Source organism: Anoplolepis gracilipes, chromosome 13 (genome assembly GCF_047496725.1).
Source record: "Anoplolepis gracilipes chromosome 13, ASM4749672v1, whole genome shotgun sequence".
Taxonomy (NCBI): Eukaryota; Metazoa; Arthropoda; class Insecta; order Hymenoptera; family Formicidae; genus Anoplolepis; species Anoplolepis gracilipes.
The window spans coordinates 1122952-1148254 of NC_132982.1; the positions used below are offsets into that span (position 1 = coordinate 1122952).

At 30.6% G+C, this 25303-nt stretch overlaps 1 protein-coding gene across 1 annotated transcript; it reads right to left on the reverse strand.

Annotated features, from left to right (window-relative positions):
• Window positions 1-10854: 10854 nt before the first annotated feature.
• Window positions 10855-19578, reverse strand: LOC140672250 (uncharacterized). Its single transcript, XM_072904218.1, has 4 exons — window positions 19554-19578; window positions 11619-11744; window positions 11212-11444; window positions 10855-11130 (listed from the first exon to the last, which is right to left on the reverse strand). Exons 1-4 carry the CDS (start codon window positions 19576-19578, stop codon window positions 10855-10857), a joined length of 660 nt encoding a protein of 219 aa, XP_072760319.1.
• Window positions 19579-25303: the final 5725 nt, after the last annotated feature.

The following is a 25303-nucleotide window of genomic DNA, read 5'->3' on the forward strand; positions in this document are numbered from 1 at the left end:
AATAAGCTTCGGCTCGTCTTGCAATTGCTTTATATATGGATATCGATTAGGTGTGTGTGAGGAAGAATGATAGTGACCCTGCTGGAACATGTACTGTGTTCCGCGCTATTCTTTTTTTTCGCTGTTTACTTAGCTTCTGCGAATCGTGACTTGGTTTTCTTTAGTCACATCTTGCTTCATTTATCATATCTCACTTTACAATACTTTATCATAATCTTTCTTTATTAATTAACATTTCTTAACTTTTATTTTTTTATTGTTCTTCCTTGTGCTATTTAATGTTTAACTTCGTGACTTATTTAATTTTTTTGCCTTTTCTAATCTTTATTATTAGATATTACATTTTTATATTTTATTCTTAAGTAATCGGTCGGGTTATGAGAATTTGTATTGTTTTTGTCTAATCAACTTTGGGCATCATCACTATGTGCTTATTTAAGGAAATAATTATCATTGATAATCATTATCTTGCAAGTACGACGAAATGATAACAGAACGTCAGGAAAGAAATATACACTAGAGTAGTAGAGTGATATAATTTAAAAATCGTTTCTCGTCATATAACATCAGACAGCTAAATAATATGTCGTAAAAAAGAGGTGAAATTTTTCACAACATATATTAATGTCACAGAAATAACGTTGTTTTTTTAAGATTGATTAATAACATAATATTAATTATTAGTTAATAATAAATTATTAATATAATATACTAATGTATTGACTAACCATAAATTTATTACTGTTAATATAGACAATCTGAATAGTGATTAGAATGAGAAATAAAAAAAAATATACAGAAATAAATGATAAAAAATAAAAGAGATTGACAATGAGAAGAAATAAAGAAATGTAATGATTAGTTACAGAAATAAATAAATAGTTTAATGATTTGAAAAGAATAAATTCTGCGATAATTTAAGAAAATCTTGTTAAATTGAAATGAGACGATAACAGAAAATAAAAAATTATTTAGTTGAAATCATTAATTACTGGCAAAATGCGAGCGCAGATAAAGGGGCAATGATTGGGGTCAAGCAAATGCTGATTTCCAATTATTCAAATGAAGAATTTACTGAACATCAGAGAATTTGAATAAATCACACTCACGGTATACAACTTAAGTTTAAAACATTTCTCTTGAGACACAAATTTTTAATTAGCAATTCAATTGGATGATACGATAAAAAATTGCCGAGGTTATATATTTTAAATCAGATTGAAAAGGGAATGCTCAGAGAAGTGCAATAATGATAATAATGATTATAATGAATATTCGACTATGACTTCCTGAGGGATGCTGTTTCATAAGTCATTAGTCATTCATCTTTTCTTAGATAGTAAATTACGATTTCAGAATTTCTGATAGAAATCGAGAAGCGTGTTTAAGAATGCGAAATTTCTTGAAGACTTTGATAAAGATCAATTGTTTTTAAGAGTTAGCTTTTAGCCAACGGAGAGTCCGATATAATCGGAGGAAGTTATTGTTATTACATGCTGTAATTTTATCGCGAGCGGATGCCGTATAAGAGTAGTCTGTCAGGTGCGCTCGCGAGCATGTGTCTATATTGCTAGTTATTTTTGTAGTTTTTGTTTATCTTTAAACTCTGGTTCTTAAAAGAAAGTCTTGTTTACGAAGATGCTATCTTTTAGAATTTTTAAGTTTGCTAACGAGTTTTTGAATATTTACTATTCGTTTTTTCTTGAATGTCAGACATTAATTGATAATTAATGTTTAATGAAAAAAAATAATCATAAAGTTCACCGAACGTAACATTAGTAAGATATCTATATATATAAGTAGCGTCCGTCTGTGTGTGTGTGTGTGTGTGTGTGTGTGTATGTGTGTATGTGTGTATGTGTGTATGTGTGTATTATGTATGTATGTATGTATGTATGACCGCGAACTGCTTCTACATTTGTGGACTTTTGGAATTGTGGAATTTTCGTGAAAAAGGTACTAAAATGTTACAAATTTTTCGGTAAAGGCTGCTATGTGGTTTTTTTAAGTTTCGCCCACCCACGCGCATGCGCATTTATAGACCGATTTTCATGAAATTGGTATCAAAATTTCGCAATTTTTTAGGAGATGATTACTAGGTGATTTTTTTTAAGTTTTATCTTACCTACGCATCCACCACGCACCCGTCCACGCACGCGAGTATTTATCTACCGATTTTCAAGAAATTAGTATTAAAATTTCGGAAATTTTTCGGAAAAGGCTGCTATATGGTTTTTTTTAGGTTTTGTCCACCCACGCATGCACCTACCCCAGCGAGAAGGCTGATGTCAATTCAATGTCGAAACGACGTCAATGTTCTCGATATCATGTCAACGGAGTGTTCATATCGAACAGAATTCAAAATTGTCAATTTTTCGATGTATAATAGAAATGATAAATTAATGCGTAGAGAACAATATTTCTTTTTAAAAAGCAATAAATGTTTTTTTTTGGACTCGTGACTCTTGCATATTGAAAATTTCAACATTTTGACTTTATTTCAATTTTATACAAGAATCAAAAATCACGAGTCCAAAAAAGGCATTTGTTTGTTTTTAAATAGAAATATTGTTCTCTACGCATTAATTTATCATATATACATATATAGTTTACATATATATATATATGGGGCATTCCATACAAAATCGATCACTTTTTTCCGCGAACATTTTTTATTTGCTTCATTTTATTTTTATGTTTTTGTACTTATTGAAAGTAGTTTCCACGATTTTTTTTAGATTTTTATCTCCATCCATACTCGAGTTATAAATTAAGAAAAGAAATTAATAAAAAAAAATTCAAATAGTTATTACTTTAAGAAGAATAAAGATATTGGTATTTATCAGATGGTTATTTTTTTTGTTTTTGAATGTAGTTTTCGAAAAAAAATATTGAAAAAATTTTTAAAAATAATTTGACATCGTTTTAGTCAATTTTAATAGAAATTATTTTTTTTTTTCCTTAATGAGATCCCTTCGACTTTTTTCTAAAAAATTGATGACATTTTAGACTTAAATACAAAATTTTTGAGCCATGAGCGAAGAGGGGATTCAAATAACTTTGATTTTTTAAGACCATTTTGTGCAATTTTTTTTTTCGAAAATTACAATTTTTAGTTTTTTACATTACTCTGATAAGAAAAAGAGTTTACAGACATATTAAATATTCATTCTAAAATAATAATAGAGAAAAAAATTTTATTATTTTTTAAAACTATTTTTTTGCTGTTTTTCTCAAAAATAATGTTTATTAATTTCTTAGACGATTCCTATCGAAAAAGAAGCTTTGCAAATAAAAGATTAATTAAATAACATTAATTAAATAAAACATATTGCCAAAATTGCATTTTCATTCCTTTCTTATCTATATCTTCATTTCTGTCAACTTTACGAAGAAAATTCACAGGACCGAAATTGAAGAAAATTTTGTTACCTTCAATTTAGGTCCTGTGCATTTTCTTCGTAAAGTTGACAGAAATGAAGATATAGATAAGAAAAGGAATGAAAATGCAATTTTGGCATAATTTATCCGAAATACAGCATTTTTCCAATGTCTGTTTTTTTAGTAAAATACATCTTGTGATGGACTTACGCAGCTGGACCATTTTCATATGTATATAAACTAATAAAAATAGGTTGAAACTAATTTTTAAAAAATTGTTACCCATACGTTTTTGCACTATAACTATAATTTTTAATAAAAATGTATATTGGCTTTTATTTTTAAACACCTATAACTCATAAACAATTTATCGTAGAAGGGTCTGCCACGACTCATTTTAAAGATAATTTAATTATCTTTAATTAATGTGTATGTTATTATAGCCTACAGCCAACCGGAAGTGAGCTATTTTACAAAATACCTTTCAAAATTCAAATTTTGCAACTTTCTTGCCTTTATCTCATACACTCATTACCAAAATGAATTTAAATATACATGAAAAGTTTCAAAATTTTATTCCCTATTACTTTTATAATACATGCTATATGCGTACCATCAGTACTTTTTGAGTTATTATCGACTTTTTCACACGAAAATTGTAGTTTTAGTCACTAACAGCGCACTCAAAAAATTTTTAAATATTCGTATCTCCGCAAATATCGATCGCACAGGAATAAAAAAAACGCAATTTATTCGCAATTTAGTGCTCTACAACTTTCATTTAAACGATTTTGCGATCCAAATGGCCATTTTCGAAATATTAACGAAAAATGCACGACGCGCGGGCGCGTTTTCGTCGCGTCGCAAAATGACCCATACTTTAAAAAATTCTATCTCGGCTTCTATTGGTCGTATGGAGTTCTATAAAAAACCAAATTGTACGGAATTTTATTAGCTATAATTTTGATATTCATGTTTTTCCTCGTAAACTTGATACTTTCCGAATTATTTACGAAAAACCGGTTTTTTGGACCTTTTTGTCATCACTGTGAGTTTTCCGTAGCTTCCACGCATGAGGACTTTTGATATGTCAAAAAGCACCTCAAAACACACCTCTCCACGAAATTGCAGCATTTGTTCAATTATTTCTTCAAAAAAATTCCATTTTCTGGGCTATTAATTTAGTAAGGGACAATGTATTACCTGTACGTTGCAAACTAAACGACGAATTATTAGACCGATTTTTACGCGTCGTAAGAAATAAATCTCATTTTAAAACACAAAGTGTGCTATATTTAGAATATCCTCATTTAATTGAAGCAAATCATAGCGACAAAAGCTTACAAATTATTGGAGGAAATTGTAGTGATCACTGGCGATGTATATTTTTTGACAGCACCAAGCTTCGAGTGTACGACAGTTTACCCGGTTGTACATACATACGATAAATTGGCGTCTAAAGAAAAAAATTACATTCATCGTCGTTATCCACAAATAAGTGCAAATGATATAATATTTGCAAAGGTTCAAGTACAATCTGATGGCACATGTTGTGGAATTTAGGCTGCAGCTTTTGCCACAGCTGTAGCATTAGAAGGGAATCCTTGTAACGAGAAATATTCCAATCGTGTGGAATACATATAACATTTTCTTAATATTATAGCAGAAAATGAACTGTCGCCTTTTTCAAAATGAATCCAATGAATCATTGGAAAAAGGCGCTTCAATATTATTGATTTCTTTGTACTCGGAGAGACGAAAATAATACATACATTATGGTTGCGTCTTACGAGAATGGGCGATGGAAGGCGCCTATTCTATATATAAAATATTCTATAAATATATTTTATATTATATATGTTATATATAAAGCCAGGGTGATCTAACGTGTACTGGCATTATACGTTTCTTTTTGTTAATTACACATTGACGTTCCATATGTCAAATGATATATTCATATTCTGTTGCATTTCTTTGTTCGACCAAAATTATTGCCATGTGCGGGAGGAATCGTCATGCAAAATGTGTGCAATGAATATAAACAAAATATTTAATTATTTAAGAATTATATGTATATAACATTGTACATCTAATGTTATATACTTATTTTTATCTCTATATAATAATACAAATAAATTGTTAAACTTTTTCTTTAATTTTATAAATGTTTAGTATTATAGGTATATATTTGTGAAATAAATATTTTATCATATTTAATATCTCTTAGACACTTTGCACACGTCTACTTCATCTTGTACGTAGCTTTATTATATCATGGTTTTGCATATGCCAAACATGCAATAAATAGGAACTAAATATGCTACAATGTTTAATTTGAGAAATATATATGTGTAACACTATATATGTCTAATATTATATACTTTTCTTATTTTTATCTGTATGTAATAAGTGCAAATAAATTGTTTATTATTTATAATATATATTTGGTATTGAGTATATAATTATCTCTATTTTGTATTTTATACCATAATGTGTGTGAAAAAAGTTATGAATACGTGTATTTACAATAATAATAAATATATGTATTTATTTGTATAATATATTGAATGTATATTGAATGCTATTATAAAAATACGTTTTAAAATTTCATTCATTATGGTATAAAATACGAAGAAGTATAATTTTATATTCAATATCTAATTGTATTTCTAATAGACAATTTATTTTCATTTATATTACATACAGATAAAAATAAGAAAAGTGTGACATTAGATATGTGTTATATATACATATTTCTCAAAAAATATTGTACATATTTAGTTCCTACTTATTGCATATTTTGCATATGCAAAGCCATGATATAATGAAGCCACGTACAAGATGAAGTAGACGTGTGTAAAGTGCTAAGAGATATCAAGTATGACAAAATATTTATTTTACAAATATATATATATAATACTATAAAAGAAAAAGTTTAACAATTTATTTGTATTTATTATATAGATAAAAATAAGTATGACATTAGATGTTTACATTATATACACATATTTCTCAAATTTAATTTGTTTACACACATTTTGTATATGCCTATTAGTCCTCTACATTACGTTCAGCCTTGCAACGAAATTTTGGTTGAGATAAAAAGTCGTTTCTTTATAACAATTGGAAACGACACATGTACAAAGATTACGCATCAGTGTGTACTATTATCACACAACAAATATCTCTTTGCGAGCGAACGAAAAAAACGATAATAGAAGCGAACGAGACAATAATAAGAGCGAGCGAGACAGTAATAGGAGCGAGCGAGAGGGGCATAGCAACTGGCAGAGAAAATTCGAGGCTCGAGCCTTTCCTTGCACACTGCTATTCCTCTCTCGCTCGCTCCTATTACTGTCTCCCTCGCTCCTATTGCGGTCTCGCTCGCTCCTATTACTGTCTCGCTCGCTCCTATTACTGTCTCCCTCGCTCCTATTGCGTCTCGCTCGCTCCTATTGCTATTTCGCTTGCTCCTATTGCTGTCTCGCTACTCTCATGCCGACTGCGTGGGTAATACTTTTTTAGTTCTTTCAAGGCAGCGCTCAAAACTGCGTATGAGTTCGGTCGACGCTTCGGTATCCCCTCTTCGCTCATGGCTCAAAAAAATTTTGTATTTAAGTCTAAAATGTCATCAATTTTTTAGAAAAAAGTCGAAGGGATCTCATTAAAGAAAAAAAAAAATAATTTCGATTAAAATTGACTAAAACGATGTCAAATTATTTTTAAAAATTTTTTCAATATTTTTTTTCAAAAACTACATTCAAAAACAAAAAAAATAACCATCTGATAAATACCAATATCTTTATTCTTCTTAAAGTAATAACTATTTGAATTTTTTTTTATTAATTTCTTTTCTTAATTTATAACTCGAGTATGGATGGAGATAAAAATCTAAAAAAAATCGTGGAAACTACTTTCAATAAGCGCACAAACATAAAAAAAAATGAAGCAAATAAAAAATGTTTGCGGAAAAAAGTGGTCGATTTCGTATGGAATGACCCATACATATATATATTTTTGTTTATATATTGTTTAAAAATCTATTACGTAAATATAATTTACTTACAGTTAGATATATTACTTTAAAAGGATTTTACAGCTAAATTTTGATATGGTCTTAATTACATGCTAAAAGTGTGTTATTCTATCTTTATTATTTAAGTGGAAGTTGAACAAAAACAGCATCTCAAACCATATGTTTTCCGAACGCAAAATCCCAGATAGCACTAAACATTTCTATGAACGTGCTATGAATATCCCTTAAGAATGTTTCGAATATTCTATAAGACATTCTTATGTTACGTCCAGGCCCGTAGAGAGGATGGGATCAGAGGAAGGGCGTAACAAGAACTGTTCCGATGTCAAAAGTCTTATCGACGAGTGACTCGGTCGAGCGAGTTGCAGGTTAGCAAACAAGTACTCTGTTATGCGAACGCTCTCTCGGTGGTCCCTTTTTGGTAAGAGAATCGAATCTCTTTTACGCGGGACGGGACCTTGTGTGATCTTTCGCGTGGAGGGAGTGAGGGAGTTAAATAAGTTTATCGATCATTTAATTTTTAGATTAACATTTATTCAATTAATTCTTACCATTTTACATATGATCTTATTAATATCGGCTTTAAAATTATTTGTATGAGTGTGTGTGTGTTTGTATGTGTGGATCGCGAGTGTTACATAAGTACGGAGGTCATCAACTAGAAAAGAGGGGGAAGAAGTGCGATTCTAAAGATTCTAACCTGATTGGTATTTGTTACAATAGTTTATGAAGAGAAAAAAAAATAATAATAATAAAGATTTGCGAACAGTGTTATGTATGTTACGGCGCGATGTCGATGTCTTCGAAGACGCTATCTATAATGCTGAGGAGAGCAGAATCGGACATGTATGCAAGTTTTGATTCTAAGGAGGGAAGCGCAGAGGTGTCAGAGTCTGCTGGGGAGTATTCCAAAGAGGAGTCGGGTAATTCTATCGTGTGGTTCGATGAATTATCCGAGAGGATTACGGACGAGGAATCGGAAAATGTTGGAGGAGACGACGGCGGTGAGTCATCGGATATATCGATGACCGAAGGTGAAAGGAGTACGAGGGAATACGACGGGGAAGGAAAATCTATTTCAGGGTAACTATGGGTAGATGGGAAAAGCATTTTTAACGGGGTGGAACAGCGCGAGTGAAGAAAAGGGGGAATCTAAACTGTTGGTTTCGCTCACGGTCGTGTCGTCCGATCTATTGTCTCGATTTGCTCGCGAGAATCGGCGGGTCGGCGCGATTTTAGACACTTTAAATAAGGAACAAGGTTGAATAAAGGGGAAAGGAGATGATGAGAAAAAAAACAAAAGAGAAGGAAGTTAAACTTACTACTTAGGCAGATTGGTTGCGTTTTAACTGCTGGTGTAGTTGTGGCTCCAGTTGTGGTCTTACTCGGCGGGTGGTCTTTGTTGAGCACTGACTCTAATAAGTTTTAAGACGTAATCGGAACTCCCGCAGTGTAAAACGAATTGCTTGAGTCAGCGAACGACTGAAAAATCTGTGCCGAATGAATCTGATGCTGTACTATCGACTGATTTTAATTTTATGGTGTTCGTAATACGCGAGTCTTCCCTTTTTATATTAAATCTTGAGGGCGTGTTAACAATTTGGGCGGTAATATTTTTGAGATTTTGAAGTGTAAAAAGTGTAAAAAGCTGTCGTTCGGTGAGATCCTTCTCCTCCTTATTTTTGATTGTTGTTGTTGGTGGGCTCTGTACGGCCTCTTAGGAAATTTGGAGATTCTTCATTTGGTTATCTCCTGGGATTATGCAGTTGTTTTTATCCATTTATTTATTTAGGGGATCTCGCTATCGATCCTTTTCGGTCATTTCTTTGAACATCGATTTCAATGTTTAAAACATTTTTTCGTTCCGCGGCCCTCTTATGACTGGTCGGGCAATTATTGCTTTATCTTTATAGGAGGTAAAGACGTGGAGCCGACAGTGCGTAGCGGAGTTATTTGTTTCTTTTTTAAGATTATGCAGCTGTGTTTGTCGATTTATTCATTTAGAGGATCTCACTATCGATCCTTTCCGGTCGTTTCTTTTGACATCGTTTTCAATGTTTTAAAATATTTTTCGTCGCGCGATCCTTTTTATGATTAGTCGGGCGATTATTGCTTCATTTTCGTAGGAGGAAAAACGTGGAGCCGACAGGACGTAACACTTATATATTTATAGTATGTTTACAGTATATTCGAATGGCACTATTTTAAACGTTTTTTGAATGTGACTAGAATAATCTATCGAATATTCTATGTAACATTTTATGTATATTTATAGAATATTCCATATATGTCCTAATAGAATGTTCTATAAATGTACGTAATATATTATACAGAATATTCTATACTCATTCTATAGCCCAGATTCTGAGTTCTCTTTTATTAATAAAAGTGCTTCTAAAAGTGGCTTATAGTCAATGAAAAGTCTTATAAGCCACTTTTAGAAGCACTTTTATTGATAAAAGAGGATTCAGAATTATGAATTTATGTATTTACATTAGAATAAAATAAATAGTCTCTTCATAAACATAAATTATTATTTTCAGAAACAGTTAAATTTCACCTTTTTACAAAAAAAAAAACAAAAAATTAAGTAGAAAATAACATAAGTTGAGAATGTTAAAGTATTAATTTTTTCTATTAACTGATATTATCTGTTTCTTAATTTTAATACTTCCACATTATCAATTTCTTTTGGTTATTATTTTAAGTAATTTTTATTCTTATAAAAAAGAATTTAACTGCTTTTGAAAATAAATAATTTCATGTTTTTTTAGAGCTGATTATTTAATTATATATGTTATAGAAGTTTACATTACGTAATTAATAAATATATAAAGTAATTTTAAGTTTATTTTTTTATTTTAAAAAATAATTTTTAAAAGTTTTTACACATATTTTTATAAAAATACATATACACATATTTATTAATATTTTATAATATTTATATAAATATCATATAAATATAAAATATAGTATATTTATAATGGAAATAATACTTTTGAATTTAATACTAGAATAGATAAAATCAAAATTTTTTAACAAAACAGAATTACCGAAGATTATGTCTAAGTGTCTAATATTTAAGTATACATATGAATCTTAAACTTGACTTAAAAAAAAAAAAAACAATTTATAAAAATAATTATACATTCCAACAAAAGATAAAACTAGAAAAAAATTATTATTGTTTATTTCTAAAAACTTGAAGTTTTAGAAATAAACAATAATTATTTTAAAAAATGTCAAATATGTCATTCTTTTATCTTTGGTACTTAACATTGCATTTAAATTGCACTTAAAATAAAATTACCTTTTCCTTGTGAACATACATTCCAAATAAAACTTCAAAATAAAATTGCACTTAAGTTGCACTTAAAATAAAATTATCTTTACTTGGAAATATGCATTCAAAATAAAATTTTTTGTACTTGTAAATCTTACGAATTTTTTTCTTTTGTTATCTGTTTCTGTCGTTCGATAGATTTTACAAGCCAATATTTTATTACAGCCTCTATCATCGCTTCGGAGCAGCCATGCGTTTTTTGTACAGCAGATAATATTGCTGAGCAAATTCGAAAATTAGAAAAGTTACGTTTTCCTTTAAAACCTATCCAACTATAAGTCTTAGACAAATCATTAGATATTATTCTTGTTAAAACGCGTTTCACCATCTGTTTGTAGGACGTTTCTTCAATTTTAAAAATTTCCGTTACCTAAAATACAAATTTACAAATTTCTAAATTTATATAAATTATAAGTACAATAAAAGTGCATCAGTAAATAAATTTACTTACAAACTTTTTGAAATTATTGTCTTCGATTAGAAATTCTTCTATAGCTTCTAATTCTTCTATTTTTTTTAAAGGAAAATTATAATTTTTAAATATAGATTCTTCATTTGATATAATTGGTCCACCTTTTTCAGAATTTGCTTTCATCAATAAAACGCTCAAATCCTCTGAAATTTGTTGTTGTCTTAAATTTATTATTTGCAATTGTCGTAATACTTGTCTTTTGAAATTATTATTTGAAACAAAGTATTTCTATAAACATACATTTTTTACAATTAGGAATGTCCATTTTCAGATATAACAAACATTAGTGTAAACTATCATTATAATGTACATTGAAGAAAAAATACATACCATCTAGCAAATATTTTTTAGTAAAAATCAAAATAGAATGTAATATATAATATTATCATATAGATTATCAGATGGTTTTATAGATTCAAATGAAGGTTTATTATAAGCAGATATAGAAGGTAACTCACGATGTAGAGCGTTTTCTTCTTCATGATGTTTTCTTACTGTAAATGATTCAATCACAGATTTATTTGTGACTGTAGGTTGTAATGATTGCACACCAACTGTAAAAGTTAAAATTATATTTTTTATATTAAAGTTTAAAACTATAGAACAAAGCTCACGAAACACAATTAATATATATGCTAAAACATACATTTAGATGGTGAAGAAGGTATTGCTGTATTCGATAGCATATCGTGTTCAGAATAATCTGAGCTTGAACTTTCAGAAATGTTGTTCAATTTGTGCTCTATAATTAGACGAAACATTCTATATATTGTCAAATTAAAATATTTTATAAGTAAAAAATGAGTAGTCTTGCCTTTTTGTGAAGTACGTAACGAAATGTTATGTCGAAGGGTAGAATCATTATCAAATTGAGCAACATCGTCTCCAGAACTTTTTTCATCAAAAAATCGTTTCCCTTTAATCTGTCGTTTAGATTCTAAATCTGAATTGAGATCGGACGAATGTTCTGCTTTTGCGCACTTTGCTTTAGCTTTCAGCAAATTATCTTAAATAAATATATCAAATTAATAATTTAATAAGTTAATAAACTGAAATAAAATATTCGATATAAAGGTAATAAAAGTAATAAAAAAATTATTCCAAATTCAACATTCTATACAATTACCATATGTTTGTCCATTTGCTAATTGTCGTATCTTACATATATTCCATTCACCAAATATTGGCGATATACACGATGATATGGCTCGTGTTAATTTTAATCCTTTGTAAGGTGGCCAATAACAAATGTAATCGAACACCCAAGCAGATGGTACAGCCTCAATAACATTATCATGAAGGAAGTGAATTATCTTCCATTCCATGATCTCTACAGTTTTATTAAGATCGAATCTTATGATGCAATTTTATTATTGTCTTGCTAAACAAATTATATTTTCATTTATTTAAATAAAAACATATTTAATTTAAAAAATTATATATTTATTTGTTTCATAAATTCACGGAAACCATTGTTAAATTAAAAATTTGCAGAATCAATTTTATGTGTGAGTAATATTTTTAAACATGAAGAAGAGGAAAAACGATAAAATCATTATTATTTGGGAAAATAACAAGTTTATTAATAATATCATTTACTAACCAAAATGAAATAGAACCAAGAGTATTTACTGAGTAAATATTTAATCGCGAAGACTGGCATGGCTTATTAAAAAAATTACAAACATTTTCAAACTTTCTACCGATAATATAATAATTATTATTGCATATAGCGAAATTATCAATAAATACTACAAACTTATTTTTAAGTAAACAACAATTGTTTCCAATTTTTATATTCAATTTAAAGTGTTTGAATGTACAATTCTTATATTCTTTTTCAAAATCACTTGACGGTAAAGGTCCTTCATTATGCTCTGTGCTGAACAATATTTCGTTTTCCATTATATCACATATTGATACTGTATAATTTTTTTCATGCAAACGACGTACAATTTGAGCTAATGGTTGATTTGGCTTTCTTACCAATTTCTTCAAAATTTGTAAACAATTTTCAAATGGAAACGCACTAAATAAATCCAATGTTCCATAAATCTTAATGTCTTCTACTATATGTGCTAATCCATGCACATTATGAGAAATATATTCATAACCATAAATAATTTTTACTTGATCAATAAAGTACAGCAATAAGCTATTTGCAAAATCATTATATGTTTTGTATAAATCTTTAGATATCAAAATTCTAATTGCAATATGTAAAGTGAGAAAATGTAAATATTTATTGTGTGATATTACATTCTGTAAAACTAGTGGTCCACTATATAATAAAAAAAACTAAATTCTGTTGCTTTCCAACGCTTTACTTCATCCAATGAACGCGTTTTTCTAACAAATTCAATTGGAACGTAACTTCTTATCGATAAAAGTAAATCAGATATTTTTTTTATACATTCCTTTGATAATTTATGTGAAGGTTTTCCATTTAACCATATATTTAAAAGAAGTTTTTTTACAACGCCTAAACAAATGAGATGCATATATTCCAAAGGAAAATTAGTTATCATATCAAGATTAGATATATCTTCTAATATAGATACTCCATTATAATATTCTGGATGCAACTTATGGCGAAAACTATTGTTACGTCCTGTAGACTTCACGATTCTTTCTTTTCGAGAGGAATGTATAAACAATTAAAGATAATGATTCTAAGAACTCTCTACGAGAAATATCAAACCGTGAGAGCTATCACTTTAGTCGCACCCCACGAATATTACGTTACGTGGATAATAAAATTTTTTTTAACAAATCTCCGTAAGGCGAGACGAACTCTAAATAAGACAACCAAAGAAGTCTTAGAAATCTAATAAAGAATAAACACTTGAACGGCTCTCTAAACTCCAAAAGAATTTTAAATAAAACAGAGTCGCCGTAACTCGAGGCAGTTGTTTAGAACTGCAATCATAAATTTGAAACGGCGACGAAAACTTAAGAAGCATTAGATAAGAGAGCTCGCCTGACGGACCACCTAGAGTAACAGCTGTTTATAATAAATTTCTAAATATCGATAAGTGACTCTGACGGTACCAAACTCCTCATTGGCCAAATGGAAAAATCTCTTGAACCAATAGAGAAGAAATTTTTGAGACTCGAAGTCGAAGGAAACACCCCCTAAGCATAAGGGGGCGTTAATTAAAATTCTAACTCGTCCAATTGTCTAATGGAGAGGAGGTACTAGTATAGAGGAATCCTAGTATATAATGCGGAAGCAATGCGCCACGACATCAGTTTTTTCGGTATCAGAATCAGTATCAGTATATTCATCATCATCTCCATCACTATTACTCGTACGGTACGAACTATTTTCTTCTACCTCGGCTTCGAGACGCGGAATTGACCCTCCATCTCGACATTTAACCCTTCGGCTGTTAACACTTTCGAACATTAATACTTTCGATTCCGCAACGTGTGGTACGCCTAATATTTAACACAGACTCTGTGTAGTGGTTGAGTACGGATTTAAAATTTTAAACAATAAAAAGCGTCAAACATTGTAAGCGAATTAAAAGTTTAAAACAATAAAGAGTGTTGAACACTGTAAGTGATTGTGCCATCCAATAAGAAGGACTGAACCGCCAACCAGAGTTGCTACCAAATTCAGACCGACACCGCTGAATCCACTGCCGAGATCTTCTACAGCTTTTAAAACCGACCAACGCACTCAAAAAGTAGTGAATCTCTAATAAATAATTTTATACGATTTCTACCCCCCTCAAACTTAAAGTCATTGAAACAGCTCTTGGTCTATCAGTAAATAATTTAAGTATTAATATTTCAATTTTAGTTTGCCTGTCCCCTTTTCCTCCCCTCTGCTTTACTCCCATTTTTAATTTTCTCTTTACCTTTGTATTTATGTATACTGACATTCACACGTCAGGTTACTAAATACAGTTAAAGGTAATCTTTTTTAATTTTCTCTTTACCTTTGTATTTATGTACACCGACATTCACACGTCAGGTTACTAAATACAGCTAAAGGTAATCTTTATTATTTCTCTTTTACCTTTGTATTTATGTACACCGACATTCACACGTCAGGTTACTAAATACAGTTAAAGGTAATCTTTTTTATTTCTCTTTTACCTTTGTATTTATGTACACCGACATTCACACGTCAGGTTACTAAATATAGTTAAAAGTAATCTTTTTTTTATTTCTCTTTTACTTTTGTATTTATAGCAAGTAATGTAAGTAGAATGACCAAACTAGCCAATAATATCTTTATTTAATATTAAAACGACGTTTCGACCATTTGGTTGTGCTCCTTTTCAAGTTTAACTACAATGAATAACAAATAAATTATAAATTGAACCAAGACGGTAAACGCAGTAAATCAATCAAAAAAAAAAAAAAAAACCAAATAAATTTAGTACATACATTCGAGTGAACAAAGATGTATATCAATGTGTTGTACAGGTAGCAGTTAGTTAAACATATTGATTTGACGAACCAACAAGTGACGGAACACGTCTTGTCAAAACTAATGTCGAAACTAAACTGTCGATTTTTAAAAAACATTTTAGACGACCTTTATAATCTTGTCATAAATATTATGTAGATTTTCTGTGTCTTTTTGTAAGTTTATTGTGTTGTTGTTATATTTCTTGATGAAAAACATTTCTGCTATTTCTCTCTTTTTTATAAATTTCTCGTTATGTGAAATCTCTGGGCTATACCACTCAAAGTCATGTCCGAGTTCCGATCTATGCTTACTAATTACGGATTGACACGAAGGATGCAATTTGATATTTTTACAATGTTCGTTAAGCCTTGTGCGCAAATGTCTTTTTGTTTGGCCTATGTAAAACGCATCACAATCCCTACAACGAATTTTATATATGACATTAGTTCTATTATCAATATTTAACATATCTTTGCCACGTCTGTTTTTTAAAAATCGACAGTTTAGTTTCGACATTAGTTTTGACAAGACGTGTTCCGTCACTTGTTGGTTCGTCAAATCAATATGTTTAACTAACTGCTACCTGTACAACACATTGATATACGTCTTTGTTCACTCGAATGTATGTACTAAATTTATTTGGTTTTTTTTTTTTTTTTTTTTTGATTGATTTACTGCGTTTACCGTCTTGGTTCAATTTATAATTTATTTGTTATTCATTGTAGTTAAACTTGAAAAGGACCACAACCAAATGGTCGAAATGTCGTTTTAATATTAAATAAAGATATTATTGGCTAGTTTGGTCGTTCTACTTACATTACTTGCTATTAATTGAGTACTAGCGATTGGAATTTAATAATTTGGAATTTTGTATTTTTGTATTATGTACCGACATTCACACGTCAGGTTACTAAATACAGTTAAAAGTAATCTTTTTTATTTCTCTTTTACCTTTGTATTTATGTACACCGACATTCACACGTCAGGTTACTAAATACAGTTAAAGGTAATCTTTTTATTTCTCTTTTACTTTTGTATTTATGTACATTGACATTCACACGTCAGGTTACTAAATACAGTTAAAAGTAATCTTTTTTTATTTCTCTTTTACCTTTGTATTTATGTACACCGACATTCACACGTCAGGTTACTAAATACGGTTATAAGTAATCTTTTTTTTATTTCTCTTTTACCCTTGTATTTATGTACACCGACATTCACACGTCAAGTTACGCAATACAGTTAAAGGTAACCTTTTTATTTTTCCCTTCCTACCAGTATTCGTGTATACTGGGATTTCCACTCAGGTTACTGAATATAGTTAAGGGAACTAATATCCCTTCCTCGTTCACCCTAATACTGATAATAAAAACTTTGTCAATTTGCATAGTCGTACCGTTACTACAACTAATTTAAAGCCTAATATTTTAATATTATTGTCAAATTTTTTTATATTACCTTTTGTTCTCGGTTTGTCTCATTATTCTCATTAGTTTTTTAAATTAACAAATAATTCGACCAAGAACTGTTTCTCAAAAGAAAAAAAAACATTAACATTTCCTCGCGGGGGTTCAGTGGATCCTGCCCTCCGGAAAATTAAGTCGGGCGCAAGAGTGAACAAACGGCGCCGTAACCATCGCACGGTCAGAGTCGTGGCTAGGGCCTTAGCTGATAAAAACTTTATTGTAGACTTCTCGAACATTAATGTAGAATTATTTAATTTACTGATAGCTAAACAAACAAACCCGCAAACAAAAACTGACATCTCCCTTCCTATTTCAACAAATATTCCTCTTCCTCTTCCTCCTTCGAGAGAGCCGGAACCATCCCCCTCACCTGACCCATCTCCTCGTGTCACTATCGATTCCCTTCCCCCTTCACACCCCATATCATCGTCCTTTCACGAACAACCCTCCCCAGCTCCGCTCGGTCTACCGGGCCCTTCCAACGAACCTCCCTCTACCTCTAAACCCTCTCCCCATCCACCCTTAGCAGCTTCTACCATCGTTCTTGGTGATTCACCTCCATCTTCCTCCCACAATTCACCTGATTCCCAAGAAGAATCGGATGAAATTTGAGAGGCCCTTCGCGATATTGCCGAGGTCGTCGTCGATCTCGAAAAAGAAAACGCAAACGTCGGAACTTTTAAACACCAAGAACCTCCTCGTTCCCCGCCTCAAGATCCTATCCAATATTTAATAAATAATCTCCCAAGGATCCGACATCCCCTCCCAAAAGGCTCGTATACAATCGGGCCCGGGCCTGTAGATTTGAAAACATTACACTTCGTCCTTGCGAACAACCCTGCAAAATCCGTTATCCCATGGTTCCTCCCCGGTCTTAGATATCCCCTCGCCGTTCCGATAGAGGCTCTCTGGAAGAAATTCCCCCCCTCTACGATTACCTTCGAAGAAGCATAATTATTTTCCTGGCCCCTTCCCTTAGAATTTTAAATATTATTGTATAAATACCAGTCAGGTAATAAATCCTTTTTTTTTTATTTTTCCACTTCCAATTTACCTGACTGACGTCCCTCCGAACTGATGTAACACCCGCGAATACACACACACACACGCACACACACACAAACACACACACACACACACACACACACTCAATCTATTAATAAGATTGATTAGACTAATTAAAATGGTAATATTTGTTTACCTATATACTTATATACATTTTCATTTTCATTTAATAAATGAATAAAAATTAAAAATTTTAAACTTTAATCAAATTTATTAAACCTTTCAAAAACATTCCCTGACTCCCAGATCGCACAAGGTCCCGTCCCGCGTAACAAGGATTAACTTCCTTTACCGAAAAGGGACCACCGAACGAACGGCCCTACTGATCTAGTAAAAGAGACCCTCCAGGTCTTTGACCAGGTCCGGCCTTGCACAGTTCGTTCGAGTCGAAAGCGTTAAGGTTTTACGCGTTTCGACAAGGGTAAGTTCTGTCCTTTCATTATCTCATTCTTGGTTTTCGAGTCTGGACGTAACACTATCATTTGTTCTTTTTGTTGCATTATTTTTAATAAAAGAGACTCTACCTTTTATATTTACCTTTATGTAATGACCCTTACAGTAAGTTATGAAAGATTTTGCAGAAGCATCACAAATAATTGTAAATGGTAAAACTCGTTTTTGAAATACAAAACCATCATTTACTAGTTCTATAGCTTCTTTTACAAAATCTGAGAGATATTCATTAGCATTAGTTGATTTTTCGTAAATACCAATTACGGATATATTATAAGGATATTTAAATAAAGAACATAAAATTGGATAAATCTGACTAGTAGTAGAACTTTTACTAAGAGGTAATCCATCTATATTAACTAATAAATCAATCGATAGTAATGTGGAAACATCCACCTTAGAAATTAATTTATCTATTGCAAACTTTAAGCCAAAATGTGCATAAATTCCTGGTTCTATATTTTTTGAAAATGTTTTCCGAAGTGTTGTCAGTAAAGTTCTAGGGTCATTTGGTAGAATGAATAGGTATTGTTTTCAATAAACTTAATAATTTTCTTAATGATTCGTGAGACATTATATGTAATTGTCCATTCACGTAAACCATAAAAAAAATTATTTTCTGCACTCTTGTTTCGTAAATTAACATCAAAGTTAATAATCGAAGATTGGTTATCTAAATTGTTTAAACTATTGTTGTTATTTTCTATAAGAATGTTAAAGAATATTAAAAAAAGTTTCATTAGAAATATAGCTTTCATTATCATTTATCTCGTCAAAGCTGTTACGTTTATTACTACAATTGATTCTGTAAATTTCTGTAGAAGTAACAATAGTATCAGTACGTGTATTAAAATTATCATTTATAAGTTCATAACACGTGTTTGTATTTTTCTTAACTTTTCTAAAAAAAGTACGACTTTTTTTGCATTTAGGCATTATTAAATTTTAAAAATAATACTATTATAATATAATATAAGGCTAGTACCAAAATCTGAAATTGAAATAAAATTCAAGCAATTTAAATTTAAAGTAAAACAAATTTTCTTTTAAATGTATATAAGAATAATTATAGAATTTTTTCTGGCAATGGCTGCGTTCAGTAGGAAAAGCTGCTTTACAACTGTTGTAAAATTCGTGAATCTGATTGGTGCATGCTTTTAGATTCAGTCAAAATTAAGAGCATACACCAAGTAATTCACGAATTACAACAATTGCAAAACAACTTTCTCTACTGAACGCAGCCAATGACAAGTGAAAAAAAGAAGAAATAAACTAATAAAGTAAATAGTTTTTTATTTGTATTTACTTTTATGCTTCGTGTGTTCTAATGACCTAGTGTGTAATCATTCAAAAACGCAACGTAATATTATTATGGATGCTTGAACACTGTAATAAAGAGAATTTTACATGAAGAGTAAGAAAATAAATAGATACAATATACCCAGCAAACATCAAGTAATAGTTATATAATTGTTATTCGATGTTTGCTGAGTATGCATTTTGTGTGATTTTTCTTCAAGCATAACCTTAAATATACTGAAATACATTTATCCTGAACTGTTAAAAGAATGTAAAAAATATTACTAAAAATATATAGAAAAATATTCTTAAGTTTTATTTAATATTTGATAAAATAAAATTAATAAAAGAAAAAAGATAATTACCTCTAATTAAAACGCTATCATTTCATGTAAAGCACATGGCAAACATGGCCAAACACTTAACGACACATGACGACAAAAGACGAAACCGCTCACGAATATAGCCGCTTAAAGGCTTGTTCGTAGTGCGTATGGTCTTAAGGGTTCTTTTACACTTAATTTAATTCGAATTTCTTCTATACTGCACATGCGCAATAAAATGTGCAATAAATAAATTCAACCAATATTCTAAGAATATTCTTCTCTATTAGAAATATATTATTTACGATTTTAACATTCTACGATATTCATATAATATTCAATTCGAATATTCTAAAATTAAGAACATTCGTACTTTATAAGAATATTCATGGAATATTGTGTGCTATCTGGGATGTACGCGCACGCGTACCATTATTACGCGATACGCACATACGTTGCTTGAAGAACTGAACAGTGAATATCAGAACTATATGTTATTGTGCTCGTTACTTGCCGGCCGGTGCAGCTTTTATGACAAAAATAGGAGAGTTTATCATAATTGGTAATAATATATCTACGGAACGTCCAGTAAGTACTAATACATGAGAAAGATGTATTGCCTTTATCACCTAACCTTTAACGTAGATGAGGAAGTATATGACGCGACAACGATTTGTTACGATTTGTTTATTTATTTGTGAAATATATTACTGACACGTACTTCACTGCAAAAATGATCATTTGTATACTCTTATTATGCCCTTACAAACAATTATTTGTAATGGCGTCCTTGCAGACAATTACTTTGTGCCGACATTAAGTACAAAATTGTTCATAATACGAACAACTTTTGTAAGCTACGCAGAATTAAGATTTATAATATACAAGAAACGAAAATTATATAGTATATTATAATTATATGTATATTACAAACCATACATATAGTTCTTTGTATATTACAAACAACTTTTATTTATATATATTACGGCACAAAATTTTCAGTAAATGTCGTTATTAACAAAATTATTGTTTGTAAGATATTTAAATAGTATATATAACTGGTGAGAGGATTGTCTAAATCGATTCGAGTAATTTTAACGGAGTTTTGACATTATTTTAACATTTTTCCAAAATCAAAACAGATTTTGAAAAGATTAAAATAGCGATTGTATCAATGGCATATAAAAGTACAGACAAAATAATGTCAAAATTCCGGTAAATGACTCGAATCGATTTAGACATCCCTCTCACCAGTTTTATATATACTATCTATAAATACTTTATTAACATACGAAAGTACGGTCAAAATAATGTCGAAACTCCGTCTAAATGACGATCGACTAGATGTAATTTCGACGTCGAAAACATCTCTAATTGGGAGGTCAGAAAACACTCAAATTGATGTAAATTTCAATGTATGTGCGATATCATCATTTCAAGGTCAATTCGTGATCAAATTGATGTATCATTTCTCGCTGGGACGCATCCGTCCATGCGCATGCGCGTTTATGGACCGATTTCACGAAATTGGTATCAAAATTTCGCAAATTTTAAGGAGATGACTAATAGATGGTTTTTTTAAGTATTGTGTTATCCACACATTTGTCCACGCCCGCGAAGAATTATATATAAGTGCGATCCGTCTGTCTGTCTGTCTATCTGACCGCAAACTACTTCCACATTTGTGAACCGATTTTTACGAAATTGGTATCAAAATTTCGCAAATTTAAATTTCATAACAAAAAAAATAATTTCGCTATTGCGAATTTAAATTTCATAACAAAAAAATTAATTTCGCTATCTATCGCATTAAGATCTGCGTTTGGTTCTAAAAGAGCCTTTTAAAATAACGCGTAAACAAAAAAATTTTAAAATGGGTATAATAATTAAATACTAAAATAAATAAAAGAGAGTGGGTTAAAAAAAGAGTTATGTTTTTTTGAAAATAAATTTTTTTAATTTCCACATTTGTGGACCGATTCCTATGAAATTGGTACCAAAATGTTGTAAATTTTTCGGGGACGGCTGTTATGTAGTTTTTTCTAAATTTAAAAATTTTTTTCATTAAGAAGGCTATATTTTCAAGAAAAAATTTTTTCCAGATTACTCTGCCAATGTGTTCAAAATGTTTCGAAAATCGAGAAATCACATTTTTAAAAAATTTTTTATATTTTTAATTATAGAGGTTATGTTTTCGAGAAAAAATAGCGAGGTCAGTGTTGGGGAAAGGTTTTGGGGCCCGCGCGAAGCGCGGGACGAAAAGCTAGTATGTACAGAGTGTCCGGTAATAACCGCCTCATCGCTCATATACAGGTAGAACAGGTCAAACTGAGTAGAAAAGTCCTCTATCATTTTTCGATTTTCGAAATAATTATCGAGAAATTAATTAAAAAAGATTGACAAATCTGGGCGAGTACAAACGCGCGGCGAGAAGGCCCATCCTACTGCTACGCGGTTACTAGGCGCTCATTGAATGATAGGAGGAGTGGTCTACGACTGGAAATGGATGCGTATGAGTAGCGCGCCTAGTAACCGCGTAGCGGTTGGACGGCTTTCTCGCCGCGCGCGCTTTACTTGCGCGGATTCGCTGATCTTTTTTAATTAATTTCTCGATAATTATTTCGAAAATCGAAAAATGGTAGAGGACTTTTCTATTCAGTTTGATCTGCTCTACCTGTATATGAGCGGTGAGGCGGTTATTACCGGACACCCTGTATATATGCGAATTCTAAAAAGAAAATCCGCACAATATCTTAAAAATATGTATTAGGCATTATAATTACACAATAGATAAATTATTAAGCAAGACAATTAGACAATTACTGTATACGTAAGCATTTATAGTTACATGTGGTTACCGCCGTTTACGAATGTATGTCTTTTTCGAAAAAATTATAACAAAATGAACAGCTTTTATACTATATTGTTGCATATAAGTAAGTGAATGAAATAAACTAAAATAATAGTAAGTTTTATAAAACTTGGCTTCTTATCTGAATGTTTTTATAATTTGTAAATAAGGAAAAATCACAGATCTAACTTCTGTTTTTTCTTCTTATTATTACACAATAATTATTATTGGTGTTACTATTATAGATTAATATTAATAATGTAATAATAATCAGGGACCCGGGCCGAAAGCTTTTTTCAGTTCGGTTTCAGTTACGGTTTAATAAAACATCGAATAAGTGTTTCAGTTTCAGTTTCGGTTTCTTGACCAGTGAACAAAACCGAAACCGAAATAATTACGGTTTTTTTAAACTTTTTTTTCGGTTATAGTTACTTGTACGGAAAGAGTTTGAAGTAATGATAAATTTAATAAAATCACTTTTTTTATATTTATTTTATTAAATTGTATATTTGCAGATGACAAGAAATAAAAATAAAAAATTATTTAATACAATGTTTTATTTTATGCATATACATGTGTAAAAGATAAACTAAAATGTAATTTGGTGGATTTAGATAGAAGAATTAAGATATAAGCGACGTAGAGATAATAATTAACAATAATAATAAAAAATTTAGAACAGTTAAAAAATCTAAAAAAGCATAATGTTATTTTACTCCAAACTAATATTTCTATAAACTTATTATTAAAAAATTAAGCATTTTCAATCGAGCATTAAGTCGTCATATTGATTCAACTATAAAACAGATCTATACATATATAGATTAAGAACCCGAAAAAGAACCGAAAAAACTGTTAACCGTAAATAATATTATTGGTTCGGTTATGATTTCGGTGTTATGAATTTTTATAAAATTTGGTTTCGGTTTCGGTATCGGTTCATCTAAAAAAAGGATTACGGAACGGTTTTCGGTTTCAATTCCGGTTCGATCCGGATCCCTGATAATAATAACTATTTGTTTCAGTTTGTCCTTATATATATTCTGCTTTCCAAAAGTACAATATAAGCTATAAAAAAAGAATAAAAAAAGATTTTAATTTTAACACGAATAGAATTTTAGAAGACGGATAGACATGAGATTGAAAAAAAAATGGTCACTCAAATATTGTTTTCAACTTTAATATTTTAATTCAAAACAATAATATTAAAAAATAATAATTTTATTCAGATATACAGATGAATCACTTTTTAATAAAAAATAAATAGAATTTCTCATACCTATACAGCATGATACAAATTTAAATTCATGAAATTTTTTAGAAATTTTTCTTATGTTTATGATTATTTCTGAAATATAAATATGTCCAGGAATCAGACTTTTCAGAAATATTTCTTGAAATGTTTTAGAAATTTTTCAGAAATATTTTAGAGAATATATTTAAAATATTTCTAAACGTTCCTTGAAATATTTCAAGATATGTTTATATTAGCATACAGAATTGACATGAAAAAATATTGAATATAAAACCATATAGAGGAATGGCTTAGACCAATACAAAAAATAGATTGGATTAATAATCACTTCTTTATACGTTTTTTAGATTTTTTCAATATTTTTCCGTTCAATTCTGTTCAGTTCTTTGTGCTATAAAATAAAAGAGTGTAATTTTAGTGTAAAATAATTACATTAATAGTATATTATGATACAAGTGCAGGAAGTTGGCTATTGCCCATGAGTGCGGGGTTGAACGCACTCGCCTTCGGCTCGTGCGATCATCCGCACGAGTGAGCAATAGTCAACCCGCACGTCTATCACATTCTATTTTGTAGTACACGTGCGTGTAAAATGGCACATTACACAAATGTTTTCCGTGACTACTGAGGTTAAGTTTGCGAAGAGTGTGACAGTTAATGTGTGAGCCGTTCCCACGAGTGGGAAAGGCCCGTGCTACCTCGCCCTTTCAGGCATACGCCACATTTTTACATCCACTGTCTATCGGAACCGCCCCGAGACGGGCGATGGAAAAATCCAGTAGCGCCTGCTGGTTCGTGTGTGCAGGATGGACAGTTTGGCCACGACGAATAAGCCCATCCTTCCTTCCTTAGGGTGACATAGACTCCGCCGGCTGGCATTCGCCACTATCCGACTCCTTCACCCCGCTATCTTATCCGTCGTGCCCACGGGGA